Source organism: Mytilus galloprovincialis, chromosome 10, assembly GCF_965363235.1.
Source record: "Mytilus galloprovincialis chromosome 10, xbMytGall1.hap1.1, whole genome shotgun sequence".
NCBI classification, from domain to species: Eukaryota; Metazoa; Mollusca; class Bivalvia; order Mytilida; family Mytilidae; genus Mytilus; species Mytilus galloprovincialis.
In genome coordinates this window covers 64,765,201-64,785,512 of record NC_134847.1, presented here as the reverse complement: position 1 = coordinate 64,785,512, position 20,312 = coordinate 64,765,201, and the positions used below count along the sequence as shown (strand labels likewise).

The 20,312-nt window shown below is 33.4% G+C and overlaps 2 protein-coding genes across 4 annotated transcripts in view; one reads left to right on the top strand and one right to left on the bottom strand.

Moving 5' to 3' along the window:
• Positions 1-20,312, bottom strand: part of LOC143048122 (uncharacterized) — a 47,724-nt gene that overhangs the window by 22,839 nt on the left and 4,573 nt on the right. For all 3 annotated transcript variants that reach the window (XM_076221599.1, XM_076221601.1, XM_076221600.1), the window contains exons 5-15: positions 16,170-16,235; positions 15,345-15,412; positions 13,854-13,927; positions 13,386-13,444; positions 12,940-13,009; positions 12,293-12,366; positions 11,461-11,569; positions 10,445-10,539; positions 7,016-7,200; positions 6,171-6,238; positions 181-242 (exon numbers count right to left, since the gene is read on the bottom strand). In XM_076221599.1, coding sequence (XP_076077714.1) covers positions 181-242; positions 6,171-6,238; positions 7,016-7,200; positions 10,445-10,539; positions 11,461-11,569; positions 12,293-12,366; positions 12,940-13,009; positions 13,386-13,444; positions 13,854-13,927; positions 15,345-15,412; positions 16,170-16,235 — 930 coding nt within the window. The remainder of the gene's footprint in view (positions 1-180; positions 243-6,170; positions 6,239-7,015; positions 7,201-10,444; positions 10,540-11,460; positions 11,570-12,292; positions 12,367-12,939; positions 13,010-13,385; positions 13,445-13,853; positions 13,928-15,344; positions 15,413-16,169; positions 16,236-20,312) is intronic.
• Positions 3,236-5,442, top strand: LOC143048120 (uncharacterized). Its single transcript, XM_076221596.1, has one exon. The coding sequence runs from the start codon at positions 3,237-3,239 to the stop codon at positions 4,422-4,424; it is 1,188 nt and encodes a 395-aa protein (XP_076077711.1). The 5' UTR covers position 3,236; the 3' UTR covers positions 4,425-5,442.

Genomic DNA, 20,312 nt, shown 5'->3' with positions numbered 1-20,312 from the left:
AACCCTAACTTGGCATACGATTGACTTCATAACAAACATGTGTTCCAAGTTTCCAGTTGATGTGTTCAAACTACTTACCCATACAGACAAGAAAACAACATACAATCAGAGTGTATTCAAACACGGTTAAAAAATATAGTACTTCATATGTTACTCCAGATAAAAGGACATATCAAATACCTTTTGTTGAATTACAGAATTTAGCTGACATTCCATTTCACTTTTCTCCATTATAACTAGATCTGAAATAAAAGATTACATAGACACTTAGGTTCCTTATAATTATAATAAGATAGATCATAACATAGGGAACATGTGTACTAAGTTCCAAGTTGATACTACCTTGACCTAAAACTTTAATCTGAAGCAGAACAGGCTGATGAACAAACCGAAAAACAAAATGCCCCTAGTTGGAGCATAATAATCATCGTGCTAATAAGAATAATAAACACTGAAAGGTAAAGATTGACCTAATTTATTAGTGCGAAGTAAAATTAGATATTGCATTGTCAATAAAGTATTGGTTGTAGTAGATTCATCAAGAATTCTGGACAATGGGAGATAACTCCAATTTTTAAAGATCATCATTTATATTTTTAAAACAGATATTAGATTCCTGCACCTTGCAAAAGTGTATTTTTCTTGACAAGTATAACATCATTTTGGGACTTGAATATCTGAGCATATATTACATTGGTAAATTTCTTGAAATGTTCATGGATAGGATGTATAGAATGTTATGAGCAATGCACTATAATTTGTGTATCAAAAAGGAAAGTGATAAGCCTTGGAAGATTATCAAGTCAGTAACATTGGCTTTTTGATTGAATTTCATGCAATCTTTACCCAAAAACAGGATATCAAATATAGTTATATATTGCTTATATTATGGAACTATTTTGTATAAATAGATTATTAATACACAATACGTTTTTGTGCAATGCTGGTACATATAATTTTAATTGGGAATCCCTGTCTGCTATTTGGTCCAATCAGCTTGGGGGTTTCCCAGTTGCTGCTGCATGTGAAATCTCGTTTACTAATTGCTTTTCGAGATTATCCTAATTAACCAATCAAAATTAACACTGCATTTGAATTAACCAATCAGCGCTTAATTAACAGGGCTTTTGTTTTAGGCACAAGCACATAATTATTCTGAAAGCAACGCTTGCTTGGAGCAGACATTCTAATTTTCTGGGAAATTATTTATTTATAAAAATCATGAACGGATTTAAGTTTTCAATGTGGAAATTAACCATATTATATATGTGAACGTTTATGAAACGTATACGAAGTGATTTTGCATTAATAACATTCCGAATTAGTTTTTTAATGTCAAAATTGATGTTACGACATGGACAAATTTAAATACAATCAGGAAGCAGAATCGGCTTTGTCTGTTTAAGTTTCATTGTGGAATCTCATCTGCAGCAGCGTGAGATGGCTGGTTTATTCCAAAGCTACGGGTTTTGTGCTTCTGACGACCCGGCGTAACAGGATTAATTCGTATTCCTAGAAAATTTAACGGCACGATTTATAATTGCTATAAACTGTTGTTTTTCAATAAACTGTCTTTCCATCATGTCTGATGACGAAGATATTACATTTAGGACGGGAACCAATCACCAGTCCGATAAAGTAATGGCATGGGCCGAAGTGATGAAGCTAAACACAGCCACCGCAAATGAAATGCTAGAACTTGGATTTGACAGCATGGAGGCCGTTGCGTTGATTGAGAAGGAAGATTTGGATAACTCGAGTATTCCGATAGGCCAACGAAAGTTATTACTGCGAGCAGTAGGAAAAACATTTAAGAAAGACTTTTCGCCCAGCGAGAGAATGGCGGCAAATTCTAGACTTCCGGCAGTATCAAATTCTGGTGCATGCGCATTACAAGATGGCGACGACGGAAGTACTGTGAACAAAGATGGCGGCGCCCATGAGCATCTTAAAGATGGCGGAATACAAACAAACACAGATGATGCTTACGTTAATGCTGTATTGCAACAGCTTACCGGACAGCAAACACAATATGTACATTCCTCTGGCTTATTGGATGGACGTCAAAACCAGAACATTGCGGGAAATTCGAATGAAAGTGACAATTCCGTAACCAATTTAGGTAACACTGGCATTAACTCTATTCTATCTTGGCAGGATCCGCAAATTTATTTGAAACATTCAAACATAGACAGTAAAGTTAATTATTTAGATATTATAGATTTTGTTGGTAATGATATAGGGGGGACCAGTATGCCTGAAGAACGTCTTATTTCCAATGCATCAGGGGGGCAACTAGTGTTTAAGTCTGGGCCATTAAGGCCAAAACTTGAATCTCTGTCTCTGTGTCAATGGTCTAGGGCAAACTTGTCAATAATGTACAAGCTGCTCAGCACTGGAGAACTGGCACAGACACAGATCCTCGATTATTTATCATATACCATGAGATTTTACCAGTTAGTTTCTTCATGTGAGTTTGTGTCAGTACTTTTTTTTGATAGAGAATATCGTAGGCTTCAAAAGCAGCATACTTTTAGATGGGGTACTGACATTCCTCATTTGCAGTCAGTTTACTTACGACCTAAAGCTGTATACAATAAATCTCAGGCATCTGGTCCAATATTTAAGAATGCAAATAAACAGCAACAGGACTATTCCAAGTATACTTCACACTCTGTAGAAGGAAATGAAATTTGCAAAAGTTTTAACAGTAGGAAAGGTTGCTCATTTCCTAACTGTCGCTATGTTCATATTTGTTCAATTCAAGGTTGTGGTGCCCAACACCAAGCCTTTGCCCATCCAAAAAACGGATAAAGGTAAAGCCTGTGCGTGACTTGGTGTATAATGTTTGGCATGATGAACTAAAAAATGATGTTGATAAAGATTTTCTTTTGCAAGGCATAAAAAATGGGTTCGACATTGTTCAAGATAATTTGGCTCCATCACACATTTCGGCAAAAAATCACCCTTCAGCTAATCCTTCAAGTCCTTTATATTACAAAGCTCATCAACAGATTTTGACTGAAATTGAAAATGGAAATTATGAGTTTGCTAAGTCCACACCTAAAATTATTAGCCCTTTAGGTATTATTCCAAAATCTGATGGGGGTGTAAGGATAATTCATGACTGCAGCAGACCACTTGGATCTGCTGTAAATGATTTTGCAGGGGATGTAGAAAAACAAAAGTTTCAATCTGTTGATGATGCAGCAAAATTAGTCACAAAAAATTGTTTCATGGCCAAAGTCGATTTAAAATCGGCTTATAGATCTGTCAGCATTAGTTCCCATAGTCAACAGGTCACTGGTTTACAGTGGACTTTTCCTGATGGTCAGACCCATACCTTTATTGATAAAAAATTACCCTTTGGTTCAAAACTTGCACCAGGTATTTTTCATAGGCTATCACAGGCTATTCGGCGCATGATGTCACGCAGAGGTTTTACCATTATAGCTTATTTGGATGATTTTTTCATTTGCGAAAAAACAAAGCAGCGCTGTGCACATGCACTAAGAATTTTAATTTACTTGCTGCGCAAGTTAGGTTTTTCTATTAGTTGGTCCAAGGTTGTTGACCCTTGCCAGAAATTAGTATTTTTAGGCGTGGAGATAGACTCCACAACATTGGAATTAAGATTACCTATTAAAAAACTTGATGAATTAAGGCGGGAACTAGCAAGTTTTCAGCAGCGCAAGCATGTTTCTAAGAAACAATTGCAGTCCCTGGCGGGCAAGCTAAACTGGGCTTCGTCAGTGGTTCACGGCGGGAGAGTTTTTCTCCGGAGAATCATTGACAGCATAATGCAGCTCAAGCATGACAGGCACAAAATGCGCTTAAGCGGCGATATTTTGCATGATATCCATTGGTGGTATAATTTTATGGCAACTTTCAATGGGAAATCCATCTTACTCAATACTAACCCTGTCACCTCAGTTTACACAGATGCTTGCAATACAGGTGCAGGTGGGTTTTTTGGTACTGATTGGTTTTATGTCAATTGGAAAGAGGATTTCCCATTTGCGCAAACTTTGCATATAAATGAGCAAGAAGCACTTGCAGTGGCTTTGGCAGTCAAACGTTGGGCTAAGTGCTGGCAAAATAGGCGTGTATTTATTTATTGTGATAATGCATCAACTGTTGCCTGTATCAATAAGTGTACCTCAAGGAACAAACTTTTGATGTCCTTTTTGCGTGAATTGTTTTGGCTATCTGCTGCTAATAATTTTCATCTGGTCGCAATTCATTTACCGGGGAAGCAAAATGTTTTAGCGGATGCTATTTCCAGATTGCATGAATTAAAGTTATGTCAATTTTTTATGAAGGAATGCCTATCCACCCCTTTGTATGTGCATCACCTTGTTCCTCACATGTCCTGTCTTTCTCTCCGCTTTCTCATCTTTAGGCTTACAGGCACACAGTCATGACAGGTCAAGTTTTTTCTTTAGTTTTCTATGGGATCAGTCTTAGCATTTTCTAACGCATGTCCCTTTTGTCCTACTTTCTACCTTTACTCAGGTTTGGGGTTTTACTTTGGAGTACCACAGATTTTCAACTGGAATTTGCTTTGTTTGTAATTATGTTTACATGTATTGCTTTATTGATATGCAAAGAAAATATTAAACTGTGGTTCTTTGTCCCAAACCTGTGTTTGTTCAGTTTATACTTCTAACTAAGAACCGGTTAACATATCTTGGGCCCCTTACTGATCTCTGATTAGTGTAAAACAGATGCTTCATTTGCACTGTATCTTTTCAGCGTTTGGTTCGGGCCCCAAAAGGGAAAGTATCTTAGTATTCACAACATAGTCCCTAAATAGATTAATGAGCAATATATAGGGAGGATTGGGGGGGACTAGTAATGTGGATTAATGGAACTATTTTGTATAAATAGATTATTAATACACAATACGTTTTTGTGCAATGCTGGTACATATAATTTTAATTGGGAATCCCTGTCTGCTATTTGGTCCAATCAGCTTGGGGGTTTCCCAGTTGCTGCTGCATGTGAAATCTCGTTTACTAATTGCTTTTCGAGATTATCCTAATTAACCAATCAAAATTAACACTGCATTTGAATTAACCAATCAGCGCTTAATTAACAGGGCTTTTGTTTTAGGCACAAGCACATAATTATTCTGAAAGCAACGCTTGCTTGGAGCAGACATTCTAATTTTCTGGGAAATTATTTATTCCCACCCTCCGCTCCCTAGAGGATAGTTTTTACTTTATTGCTTTGTCATTTCAGCCTTTTATCATGTTTATTAAAATATATTGTTAATAAGTAGAGTAGTAATGTTTTCAAAAGAACTCACAGTTATTATGTACTTTGTGTTAGGAGTACCACAGATTTTCAACTGGAATTTGCTTTGTTTGTAATTATGTTTACATGTATTGCTTTATTGATATGCAAAGAAAATATTAAACTGTGGTTCTTTGTCCCAAACCTGTGTTTGTTCAGTTTATACTTCTAACTAAGAACCGGTTAACATATCTTGGGCCCCTTACTGATCTCTGATTAGTGTAAAACAGATGCTTCATTTGCACTGTATCTTTTCAGCGTTTGGTTCGGGCCCCAAAAGGGAAAGTATCTTAGTATTCACAACATAGTCCCTAAATAGATTAATGAGCAATATATAGGGAGGATTGGGGGGGACTAGTAATGTGGATTAATCTCAGATATGACTTGACAATAAAAGCTTTACCATGATCACTGATCCATGACATGCAGTCAAGGTCAGATAAACTCTGATGGATATGTAGACCTTGTAATGATTATTTATACCAAATATAATTGTCCTTTCACACATCAGTGAAAAATCATGTGATAATTTTTTATTTTTTTTTCAAGATATGGCTGGACCTGGAAAATGTGGTTTAAGGACAATGAATAAAGCCAGAAAGAAACCTTAAAACATAAGGCATCTGTAAACAAGATATAAAGTTTCCAGGTATTCTACCTTTTAAGATATTAAACATTATACAAATAGTTAATGCAGTCACAGGATTAGCTTCCCTATAATTGAAGGCCTCTGGGAAGATAATTAATTAAGTTATTGCAGTAACTGTGTACATAAGGACCTCTTAAAATAAAGAATATTAATAAGTTTCTCATTCTGCCATTATTGTTCTAGGCAAGACTAAATTTGATGGCTGGTAGTATATTCAACATACCTTTAGCACTTTTGATATCTTCAATTGAATTTAATGCTTTTTCTAACTGGTCTCTAAGGGAAACAACTCTGCAATGAAATTCATTTTATAAATTACAAGTGCAATATGCAAGCAATTTCATTAGGAATTATTCGGCCTAATATCTAAAGTATTACAAAATCAAATATTTTTCCCCAAAATATCTAAATAAGTTAGTGAAAACTTTGAACTGTAATATATTCCAAATATTTTTATTATGAACAAGATTTTTAGGGATTGCATAGCAATTATGATTCAATTTTATGCTAAACAAGAATGTGTCTATAGTACACGGATGCCCCACTCATAATTATCATTCTCTATGTTCAGTGGACTGTGAAATCGGGGTCAAAACTCTAATTTTGCATTAAAATTAGAAATTGAAAGATCATATCGTAGGGAACATGTGTACTAAGTTTCCAGTTGATTGGACTGTAACTTCATCAAAAACTACTTTGACCATAAACTTTAACCTGAAGTGGGACAGACAGACGGACAGAAGCACAGACTGAAGAACATAATGCCACTAAGTGGAATATAAACTAATTAGTTAGAATATTACCAATGCATTAACGGACATAGTATTTCTGGAACAACTTAAGTTTTTTTAAGATTTGAAAATTAATTAATCGTATTCATTTCAAGAAAATGTTTTATAAAAGTGATCAATTAGTGCATTCCTGTATTTATTGTAAACTTATGGCAAATATTCACAAATTACATCATTTCAGTAAAACACTTTATTTGTGAAGAATCTTCATTTTCTCTATATTTGGCTTCATTGTACATGCTGCACTGTTCATATTCAAAAAATCTTTTATATTTACCTCTCTTTTTCTGTCTTTAACTCCATATTACATGCTTCTAATTCAGTTGTGAAGCACTCCATCTGTGTGTTCAAAGTATTTTCAGAGTCTTTGTATTCCTTTTCCAAAAGTTCTTTTTCATTTTGTATTTTTTCCAGACTTTCAGATAACTCTTTTATTTGTATTTCTAAAATACTGCAATGTTTCTAAAATTGAAAATGAAGTGACTAGTGAAACAGGTGAACTATAGCACAACTACAAGTGCATTGTTGCAAGAATGCAGTTATGTAATAAAATGTCATCAAAATATGTACTTGCAGTATCAAAAGGATTAACCATAGATTTTATAACCACATGCAACATGTTTTATATAAGAGTTATATTTTAAAATTGGAATTTGGCTGACATATTATACATGTATGAATCAATCACTCAAAGACGGGTATTGCCATACACCTTGTAAAGTTGTTAAAACATATATTTAGATGATACAGGGTATTTGGATTGATGTAACAATATACTGTAAATTCAGAAATTATTGCGAGGTTTTTATTAATGCGAATAATGCGAGCGTCGGACGATCGCAATAATTAAACCTCGCATTCTTACTTTCATTTTTCCAATGTCAATTTGTGATTGATTTATCTCCCTTTGTTCAGTGGTGTGATGTGTTTAACCTTTCACCTGGGGCATTTAAGGGTAATATGTTTTTACAACTTATTTCCGCTAATCTGTGTAATCAGTGAAGCCAGGTGACATTTTTATAACACTTCGACTTTTAATTGGTAATGTGTCTGTAATATGTTTATGATTGAACAATATTGCCGGGAACTTTTATGAATGGGATACTAGTACTAGTAATTACTTTTGAATGCTGTTCAATTATTATATAAAGTGACAAATTACGATGTTATTTTATTTTGTTAATATTGTTTGTAATTGTTCAGTGGAGCATGTGTATTTTCAGTATAAGTAAACCTCTTGAAACTTAGAAATAAAAACAAGTTATATAATACAATTTATTACAATAAATAAATAATAAATAACAAAATAACAAAGATCATCAGAAGATAATATTGTTCATAAAGCACAAGCTACTATTATATTGTTCATTGAGCACAAGTTCAACACTACATGTAGTTCATTAAAAATACAATTTAACACTTTATACAGTCACTTATACCAGACTTTTTCCAACCTAGCAAGATAATGTCTTTCTTTGACTTCAAGTCGTGGAACACTTTACTCAACCACTTAGCATGTAACGGCTTGAGAACAGAAAGTCTTAAGTCAACCTTGTTGATGGTGGATGAATCTTTAAGATCTTCAGCAACCATATCTGCGTACCAGTTCGTGAATTCGTTTTTCATGGCAGCTTTGAGCTCACCATTCACGCTGAGATCCATTGGCTGAAGTTCCCCAGTACAACCCGCGGGTACGAAAACATGTTGAATTCGAGCTTTAGACAAAGCATCTAGGACTTCTTGACACCTGTGTGCACGGAAAACATCAAATATGGCAATTGACTGCTGTCGTATCGGCAGGTCTAACTCTTCTTTAACTTTGTCGGTATACGGCACAAGCACAGTCTCAATGTATCGTACCATACTCTGTTCATTACTCCAGTGGCTCTCTGTGTGGAAAACGTCCCAGTCGGAGGGAAACGGATATTTAGCATAGCACTGGTCTGTTTTACCTTGGTATAAAATCTGAGGTGGTAAGAGGCAACCATCTGATGTGCTACCTAGCAAACCTGTTATCTCACGTTTATCTTCTAAACCGATGATATCAACTTGCTTTGAGCCCTCCATCTCTAATGTCCAGTTAGATACAGGGACGATCTTCAACCCGGTCTGGTCAAAGTTGAAGATAAGTTGTGGAGGCACTTGGTACTTTGTAACGGTCTCGTTGATGATACGATGAAATTCACTTTTTTGGTGCTCAAAGTCAACTGGTAGTTTTCTGGCTGCTTTGGTACCCTTTCGCTTGACGTACCCGAGTCTTTTTAGGAAGGATACGGCCCATGTCTTGGTGATATGAATCGACCCACCAGCTTCACTGAGTAGTGTTGGGTTTTTGTGTTTGACTAGACCACGGGCTGTTGCAATAACGATAGCTTGGTTTACGATGCCACCGGCTTCTCTGATGCTGCGTATGTGGGCTGCTACATCTTTGTCTAAATCACCAAGTAGTAGCGGTCTACCACGTTTTTCTGGTGTCAACGCATTGACAGGTTGGTGGTTGGATTCTTTTGAGTGTACAAGATATTTCTTTTTCATGGCTCTTACTGCACTTTCTTTAATGTCAAGTTGGAGGTCTTTGCTAAATTTGCGGGCAGCGGCAACATTGCCATGTTCAGTGGCGTATTTAGCTATTTTAGCACGGGTCTCTGGTGTGTAGTGGTTGTTGCTGGCTTTTCTCTTGACCCCCCGTTTTGTGCTGGTAGTTGACTCATCAGTAGCAAGAGAGTTGACAATTTCAGTGTTAGCAGCTTTAATTTTATCAGCTGCATCTTTGTTGGTAGCGTTATCAGGATTGGGCAACCTCAAGACGATATCGTCAGGGGAGCGTTTCTTTGTGACAAACTTCCACATTGACATTTTTTTACTTAATGGCGTAAAAAAAATATCATTCCTATTTATAACCAAATGAGTCTTTGCTAATCAAAGCTAATTTATAAGATGTGTAATTAAATTTATTTTTAACAATATACCACAAGCCAAGCCTTTATGATGAATTTTATTTTTCTCAACTTCGCTTGTATGCATAAAAGGACTAAGAAGCCAAACATAATTTACTACGGGTGATTGCGATTATCAACTTTTAATATTGTAATTTATTTTCTTTTGAAGTTAAAAATATCCTATAATTACCCAAGCCGGCCTCGTTCTACACTAATCTTCTGCACGTGGTCGATGTTCAATTAAGTTTCTAGATCCCCAAAGTCGGCATGCACAACACATAAGTTCTAGTAATGCATCTTAGTTTCTAGATCCCCTTTACAAGTTACATCAGTTAAGAATTGTGTATTCAATCACAGAAAACATACGGAAGGTAACTAAATGTATAAATTTGAACAAAGCTTTATTTTGCGAAAAGACATGTGAACATCTGTGATTTACAATAATGTTCAGCATAAAAAAAATTTTTTTTTAATCGGCAAGTCGCAATAATTAAACCTCGCATTTTTGCCTGTGGTCGGCACATCGCAATAATAAATGCACGCAATAATTTCTGAATTTACAGTATGCAATTGTATTTATTTAAAATTTGGGTAGCTTGTCTTTGCTTCTCTACATATTTGGTCAAATTACATGTTAAATGTGATGATTAAAAAAGTTTAAGAGTGTATGCCAAAAATTAACAATTCTGCCCCATCTTGGAATCTGGGGTGATCACATAAGACAAAATTGGCTGCCTAAAAACAGCAATTCTACATAAATATCAAACCTTGCTTCTTGTCAGTTCATCATCAGAATTACATAGTAGACTCTCTTTTTTATTAAAATCTTCTTGCAATGTTGTTAATTTGATCCTACAATTTTCTGCAATTTAAAAAGATAACATGAAAAAAAGCTTCTGATGCTCAATGTCAACAATCTTCTGTGATTTAAATGATTGACTCATATTTTGACATAAACAACTACACATCTTTGATATTGTAATAACTTTTTTAACAATATTCAAAAAAATGTTGGAAAATTTGATATTTATAGTATAACTAATCGCTGTATTTGAATATCAAAATAAGACATCGCGTGATCGATTGACGCATGGATTAAAAGAGTGCGCAGCACGAGTTTAATCCATAGCGGCATTCGGTCATAAGTTGTCTTATTTTTTATATTCAAATACGGCGATTAGTTATTCTTTTTATTACATTGGCAAATGGCTTTTTTTTTTTATGAAATTAATGTAGAAAATGTAAGGAACTATATCTTTTTCCTACGCATTAACAATTTGTTTTGATCCGACGTTATCGACGTCTTGACAACACCTTTTTATTGTATGACGTCAGAGAGTGAAATAACCACGTTTATTTCACATGTGAAATTATCGGTTTTTATCTAACTGGGAAATCAATGTAATTCATTGCAACCAATGTAATAAATATATATAATACAAGATTTAATTTCAATAATACATTGTAATCTTTTCTTTTTTGTTGTTTTCATCATGAAACAAATTAGGTTTACTCATTTTTATTTCTTGTAAGTAAGAAATACAAGCTTTCTTCTCATATTCAGCAACTTCTTGTCTTTTTGTTCATGAACTTATTTTTCTTTAAATCATCTTAAAATACAAAGTATGACAATTTTGTAATAAGTGTGTTGTACTTTTTATTGTAATTCTGTAAATAGCTGGATGTAAACCAAATTATAGATGGAATAAGGAAAAAATATTTTTTTTGTTTTTTTTTTATCTCCAATATAATCATCATTTTTTTTAAATTTTTTCATACTAACCTAAATGACACATAATTTCATGCATTTTTTCTTCATTTTTTCTGAGATCAGCTCTAACATCTCTGATTTCTATGTCTTTCTCTTCACACTGATTTTCTAAATGGTTTAACTAGAGAAGAAAAGACAATATTGAGTCATGGACAACATCAATGTGTATTTACTGTAAGACTCAGATCAAAACAAGCAATACATAAAATTTGTAAAGACAAGTATTGTTGAGGGCTTTCTCAAAATGTTACATATTCATAAAAAAGTTTTGCAGTCAAATTCAGAATTCAAGATTTTCCTTTAAATCCTTATTTAAAAAGAGCATACAACAATATTCAATAATTCTCCAAGATATGAAACAACTTAAAAACAGATGTCATATAGCTGGACCGTATTTTGGTTTGTTGACTGTAGGTTGGAACCTTGCTGTTTCAAGCAGCAATACAAAGTTACAGTTGTTACACAAATAAGGAAATGAATGATGGCAAGTTAGTGAAATTTATTTAGATGACAAGAACATATCTGAATTATTCTGATCAAATATATATTTAATTTTAACTAGAATTTTAATAATATAAACTAGCAATTGTATAAGAAATGACCCCGGCAAATGTGTGCAACGCCAATGCGAATAATATTTAGAAAAGTCTTCAAATGTTTCAATCATCAAGTGTTGTTTAACTCTGATGGGATGAGAAAAAAGAAAAGAAATCTTTTTAAAGGCATGATATGTGGATAGTCAATATGAAGCAACCTTTTTTGCTTGCATTTTATTCATAAACAAATGTATTTTTGACATGGCTATTTTTCATAATAATGGATCTATATGGGATATATGTGTTACCTTAAGCTCAGCTTTAGCTACATTTCCTTTCAATTCGTTTTCCATTGATACTTTTTCTTGTCTTTCAACATTTACTACAAAACATTATTATGCAAAATTATCTACACACATCCGTTTAAATGGACTAGGGATGATATAGACTATATTTGGACTAAAATTTTCAAGTCTTATAATTTTGTTAAGCCTACAAGGAAATTTGAAGAAGTGATCTTTAATAAGTTTTTTTTTGGACACCAAAAACTTTGCAAAGAAGCTTCTCCACAATCAAAAGACAATTTGAAACTTTTGTTATCTTCCCTTTTTTCCCTTTGGTGGCATTATTTGAAACTACTGATAGGACCTTTTTCATGTGAGATCAAGAGAGCTTCTAGAGAAGTTTTTACATTTTCCCAAGTATAACACTGATAAAAAGACTTTGTGTAATAGTTATTATATAGACACAGGTTTTTTTTTATGGTTATAAACAATTCTGTCAGATTACTGAAGAAAATTGTGTCTTCCTACAAGAAAATTGCATATTCATTTACTAACTATTTAGCCTATATGTATATAGATAGATACAGGAAGATGTGGTACAGTTGTTCATTGTATTGAAAAATTATGCATAAAAATCTAAAAAATAGTTTTATCAAATATATAAAACTTACATAAATTTGTCAAATGATCACGGTTTTCATTTGCTGTTATTTCTAACTCTGAAAACTGTCTTGATAATCCCTGAAAAATAAAAAAAAAACCTTTTTTTACAAAAAAAAAACAGTTGACCAATAGTTTACAATACGTTGTGGGCAACAACCAACTGTGAGGTTAAAATTCAGTATAAACCGTTCTCCCAAAATATTTTTTGTGTTTGTTTGTTTTAGTATTAACCTTCCACAAAAAACTAATCTTTTTATCTCAAATGACTATCACAGAAATAAAGTTATTATTTCTTCTGAAAAGATGTACAAAAGGATGTTTTAATTATAATTGGCTAACTGAAAGATGTTGAAAAGTTAGTAAAGCATTTATGAAATATAAAATATGATATAGTCAGAAAACTAAAAATGGCTTTATGTTTATATCAGATAAATAAGGGTTCATCATTACATACCTCAAACTGTTTTAAATGGTCTTTCTCCAAGCCTTTTAATACAGTTCTTTCTGTTTCACCTTAAAAAAAAATCCTCATTACAAAAATTGATTAGGGCTATTCTAGGGAAAAAAAATGTACAGGAGGGTTAAAAGGCTTTTATTTAATACACACCACAATTTATTTAATAAATGTGAGCTGATCCAAATTTCACCACCCACATACATTTATTATTTTATGAAGTGCCATCAAACCTTCCTAGACAAATTTTGCCTGTAAAAGCCTCTTAAGAAAAATCTGTTCAATAAGTGTTCATTTAGTTAGTAATATTTTGGAAATAACGTGAAATTCCAAGGATGACAAGCTTAAAGCGGTGGTATAAAAATACAAAAACTTTAAGAAATATCATAGTTATTATGATTACAAACTATCCTACTCTCTAAAATCATTGACCATTTTACTACATCCTGTCAGCCATAAAATTCTTACATTTTAATAATCTCTCTTCTGTCCTTGCACCATGTTCCTTTAGGAGATTACACATATCTCTTGTAGCATTTATCCTGAAAGAATTATGAAAAGATGAATGCAAATAAAAAATAACAATATGCTACTTTAATAAAGGAAGAGGCAGACAACTGCTGGTTGAGTGTGCAGGTGTTTGTATGCAATTGGAGGTGGGATTGGGCATTAAATAATAATTAAGGCTCTTAAAATTCAGCATACAGGAGCTTCACTTAGGTGTTAATGTCAACCTGTCACATCTAGTTATAGTCAATTGTTTCATCTATATTTCACAGCAGAGATATAAATGAAATTGGTTTACAACTACCAATTAAATCAACATTCAGCAAGTTACAATCAATCATTATAAATAAACTCATCATAGACAAGGATTGAAAGTTTGTATGCCAGACACGCCATATACAAGAGTCTTCAGTGACGCTCAAATCAAAAACTTGAAAAGGTTAAAAAGGTTAAATAAAGTGAGAAGTTGATGAGAACTAAACCACTCCAAAACACAGTACATCAACTGCTTTGGTGAAAAAATCTCACCAAGTTCATTAATTGTAGAAATTGTTTTTTCTTGGGTTTCTGTTTGATTCATGCTGTGTAGTTAATATAAAGTGAATATACATCCAGAAATGTACTGAACTAACAAGCTGGTCCAAAGAACAAGGTACAATAAGGCCCGTTTTTGGTCCCCTATTTTCTCATTTTCTAAATTTTGCTTTGGAAAGCTACTTATCACGTTAAAATATTCCCTTAGGTTTGAAGTTTGTTTGGATGAACTTCAAACCCATTAATTTCAGAAAATTGGTGAGGTTAGGGGGTTAAAGGTGCATCAAAAACGCTAAAAGAAGGAAAAATTACGATTTTTGGCCATTTTTTTAAAATTTAATAGCGTGCGCCTACGTGACCCAGAAAAAATTATGGCAATTTAGACGGCAAAAACAGTTCTTATGACATTGGAATAAAAAAATTCCTGGGTCACGTTGGTGCAGGCACTAAAAAAATAACAATTTGTTGTAAAATCACCTGCAAAATGAATAATAATTACAATATTTGAATAATAACAGAAAGTTAACCCCCCTCACCTCACCCAGTTGCGAAAATTTGTGGTTTTGAAGTTCATCCAAACAACTTCAAACATCAGGGAATGTTTTAACATAATAAGTAGCTTTCCAAAACAGAATTTGAAAAATAAGAAAATAGGGGGGCCAAAAACAAACCTTATTGTACCTTGTCCTTTGCTATTTGCTAGTATACAAGGAAACAGTAATCAGTGTTTGTACTCACTTCAAAATGTTTAATGCTGCGCAGAGAAATAGATAATTCCAATTTTCAAATATGGCTAAGGACAAACCCCTTTATACAATCTCCTTCACTCAAAGCAAGCAAGCTATCACTAGACAACTAAGGTGGTTCAATACACTATGGTATTAGATGGGTCAGAACTATAAGAAATATCATAATAACCTTTGCATAATGTCTTCTCTACTTCCCATTTCTTCTTGCAATTTCAAACTTAAACTTTCATTCTGTAGCTGAAGACAAATGTAAGAAATGGAAATGGTAAATTACATCAACATGTGCAATTTACAATGAAAGATACATCCCATTTGTTTTTGTAACAGCAAACATCTGTATTTTTATTACATTCTAGATACACAGTGATAGTACATTACAGAGTATTCTTGTTAAAACTAAATGTATGTGACTCTCAGGAATACTAAAGTTGATCTCTTCCCCTAATAATGTTCAGTAAATAATTATAGGATTTCCAATGAAAAATTAAGTCACCACTTGACAGTCTGAAACCAATAATGATGAAGGATATTTGTTATTCAAAATATTTGTTGACCTTGTATTTCTTATTATTCTTTTATATATAAGTCTTTGAATCCAGCTCAACAGTATTAGAACTGCTATTTTGCAATTTCAAAGTAAAAGCATTGCAATAGAATCGAAATCAAGCTGTTTAAGGCACCATCAGTTACACTACCAGCAAGGGTTGGCACCTTACACCTTTATCCGTATAAACTGTTACATATCTCTATTCATCAAAATAATCCTTTCCCTTTCTTCTCAATCCAAGGTTGTAATTCAGTATATAATTATTTATATAGCTGCTTGGAAAGATGGTATACCTATGTATACTAGTATGAATGCTATATTTATAGGTTTGATATGTAGGTGCATGTATATGAGACAGTAAGCTCATGAAATACTTGAAACCAATCAATATCTAAATGAACAGTCATGTTATTGTTGCTGGAAAGTTTCTCTTCATATAAGGTATACCTGCAGTTCAAGAACTGATTTTCTAAGAGATTCTACTGTCTGTGTGGCTTCCTGGATCTTCTTGTCCTGAAATATTACAAGTGTTATTATAATCTTATGTCTATATCCATAGATAGATTTACTGTATATGGATTTTTCAACCCAAAGTGTTAAGTTTTCACTCATTTAAGCAGAAAAAAATGAGCTTAAATACCAAAAAAATCATGTAGATGTTGGAAACCTCTTTATGGAAAAGTTTCTTAGATGTACAGTTGGTAAGCACCTAACAGGAGGGATTGTCCTTGATTTTCAATCAGTTTAATTGAGGTCTGGAGCTGCCATGTCAGTAATTGCTAAGTAGTCCTTTGATAATTTATGTAGCATAGTCATTTTGGTTAGTTTCTTATATCAGACTCAGACTTCTTTTGAACTGAGTTTTACTGTGTGCATTGCTGTGTGTTTCTTTAATCTACATTGGCTAGATGTATGGGGGAGGGGGGAGTTCTCACAAAACATGATTATCCCTGCCACATTTTTGCCACTGCCCCAAGTCAGGAGCCTCTGGCCATTGTTAGTCTTGTATGTTTTTTTTAAATTTTAGTTCATTTATATGTTTTGGAGTTTTGTATAACATAAATTTTCACTGAACTAGTACCCATTTTTATTTTGGGGCCAGCAGTGAGCCCAACCTCTGGGTGCAGGATTTTCTAGCTGCGTTGAAAACTCATTGGTGGCCTTCAGCTACGGACAGAAAAAAACACATCTGCTTCCATTTCTACATTTTAATCAGACAAAGATGACGTCGCAAACAAAAATACAAAATACTGGCAAAAGGGGAACAACTCTCTCTTACACACAGAAACATAATCTGACCATACACACTGACATATAACATTTGTCTGGTCTTTGGTCTGGTTGTTCTCTCTTCTTTGATATATTACCGATTATCATTCTCAATTCTATATATCAATACATGTAAACTTTAACATAAACGGCAAAGGGCACAGCTTCAATTTGAAAATGACATTGTTAGTTCTTATAAACAAGTTTCTTTCTTGTTTGCTTTCTATGAATTTTAGAATCTATTGTACATGTACCTAATTTAATTAGTGTTAAAGGAGTTGAAATAAATGATTTTGCTCACTAATGATAACCCTTCTATATATATTTAATAAACATGATGATGAGCAATGCATGTGAAAATGCAAAATATGGTTTACCATTGCTGACATGAAGCCAGATACTAGATATTCCAGAATGCTCTGATCCCCAGTTCCTGAGAGAAATGTTTTAGATGAAAAGTTCATACATGGTCATATATGGGTATTATATGTAAGAATATTTAAGTATTCCCTTAACAGCAAGTTAATGAGCTATGAATTTAAAAACATCACAGTATCAGTGTTCTCCCCAGACCGATATGACGCTGCGGTGCCGCAGCGCCTTCATAATATTTCGAAGATCCCGCAGCGTCTTAATTCTCCGCTGTCCCTTAATACTTGATCCCGCAGCGTGTTAATTTTCACAATTTCATTATAAATGTTGGTTAAAATTGTCTAGTTGCTGATCACCGCTGAGAGGTCGGTCAGTGTTACGCAATAACTGATAATTAGTTTTACTTGAGCCACGCTTATCTCAGCCCATGGAAGTAATATTTAGAAGGAATAACAACGACTAATTAGCATGTATTTATAGCATGCTGAGCTCTGTACTAAAGTCATACGATTTCATCCAATTATAGTCTCAGCGGTAAGACCCCTTTGGTTACTATCTGCGTTACCGCGGTTGTAAAATGGCATCTGGAATTTCTTATCAGTCACGTGGTTTTATCGAGTCCGGTAATTTTAAAGTACCTGTGTGAAATCCGAGGTTTATTAATAAGAAGGTGGCGCTGTATCATATAAAACCTCTGCCTTCAGATTAAGTCGTATGATGTAAAAAACTTGAAAAACGGACGAGAATTGTTCAAACTACAGCAGTTTAACATGGAAAATTGTATTTAATTTAGCATATTTTTGCTTTTTACCTTTTGTTTTAAACTGTTCTAAAAGTATTTTCCGGTTAAAAGCGGATCCCGAGTTAAACAGATAAATACCGTTGAATCGATCAGGTTTCACATGATGTTTAACAAAATAGTGTAGGCAAATGTAGGCATAGATTTTTTTACTGTTGAAATGTGCAAAGTTAATCGAGATTGAATAAAAGAATATTTACTTTCAAGTATTCTAAATTTATGTATATGTCATAAATGTCATTGATTGCATTATTGAAACTAAAATGGGGATAATATTTTCGTAAATATATATTATTGTGGAATGCTTGTATTAATATAATAAGCTATACAGCAAAAATTATAACAAACCGACGAAATGGGCTTGAATCTATCTGTCTTACGGTAAATTCATTTTTACACAAATTAGTTTATGCAAGGATTTGTATAGTTAGATCTTACTAGTTTATGCAAGGATTTGTATAGTTAGATCTTACTATACAAATCCTTGGTTTATGTATCAAGACCTTAAATTGAAGGATAGAACCGTTTAGAATTGTGAATATTTTAATTGACTATAAATACACGAAGGATTTAGATTTTTCATATTAAATAAAGGGGGTTCAAACGTATTTTTTTTACAATCATCTTCTTAACTTACGGAAATGTTTTCTTAACTGTCTGTAAATATTAAAATTGAAATGACACAATCTTGTTCTCCAATTTTCTATGTGATAGCTGTCGGTTTAAACTATTATGATCAAACTAACCAAAAATAGGCAAAAATTGGACTAAAATAAAAATTGAACGAATGACTCTTTCGGCAGCGTACATCAACGGAATGTAACGAATGAACTATATATATATTCGGGTTACTTCGCTCGTATAAACGACAAAAACTTGTCTGTTCGTAGTTCTCCGTGAACACGAAAATGACCGATAAGTGTCAGTGATTTGATCGATCACATGCGGAGAATCAACTTCCATGCCAGATATTGAACCAATTAACAAGTTATTGAAAGATGGGCGGTAACGCAGATGAAACCTTTGAAGTGACAACGTTGTTATTCCTTCTAAATATTACTTCCATGCTCAGCCTTATCGGACTATGTTATCATGTAATAGCGTACATGATCATCAAGAAGATAAGAAGAAAATTTAAAAAAATAAAAACTTCAGTGCAGAAATTGAAGAAATAGATCGCAAATACATTGTATTTACGCATTGTGTGTGTGATCACTTGACCATTTAAATAACGAATTTTTTCATTGGTCGAGAAGAAGAATCTATTTTAACACGACCAATGAACGTGATGAATACACGTGATAAATTTGAATACACATTGCTAAAGATATTTACGATGAAAATTATGAATGAGAGTATTTGTAATTGAAAAAAATAACATAAAATTTGATTAAAGATAAAGAGAAGTGATTTATTTTAATATAAAGTGAAAAAATGTTACTTGCAAGGTAAATTGTCTCAAACTGTCGTGTTTTTAGAAATAAAAATGATCATTGAACATCGATCGTAAAATTTCGTTCGTCGGGAAATATGTGACAATCAACACGGGTACGGAATTGCTGCAGCTTCTATATAATGTCACTAGTTGATAATTTCAATGGTCTTAACTTTAAAAAACTTGCAAAGTTTCGTTTATATCTACAAAATGTACCTGCAGAGATAGGTTTAACAATAATACACACGGAAGTGTAATGTAAAACTACGGAAACTTGTCAGCTGTTCATTAACATATTTTTGTTTTAAAAAGTTGTATGCCAAATATGATCAAATATCTTAACCATATTCGATTTTATTAATTCTGAATGAACATGTTCTCTGCAAATAACAAAAGGGTGACTTCTAAGCAAAAGGCAGATGATGGAAGTAGAAGTTTTTTTTCTCTCAGCCTAATGACTTAAATTCTAATGAAAAGGGGAATATACACCTTCCTCTTCACTGTCAGTATAAGCAGATGTCATTGCTTCTCCTAATCCCAACCTAGCTAAAGTTTTAGCAAGTGATAACAGCAAGCACCATGTTTCTGGTTTCAATGACAAGTGGCTGACTGAGTTTCCATGGCTTACAAATGTTAAAGGGGGTATAACCAAAAGTTATTGTGAGAGGGGGTTTTCAACCCTAAAGAGGATAAAGACAAAATTGAGGAACAGACT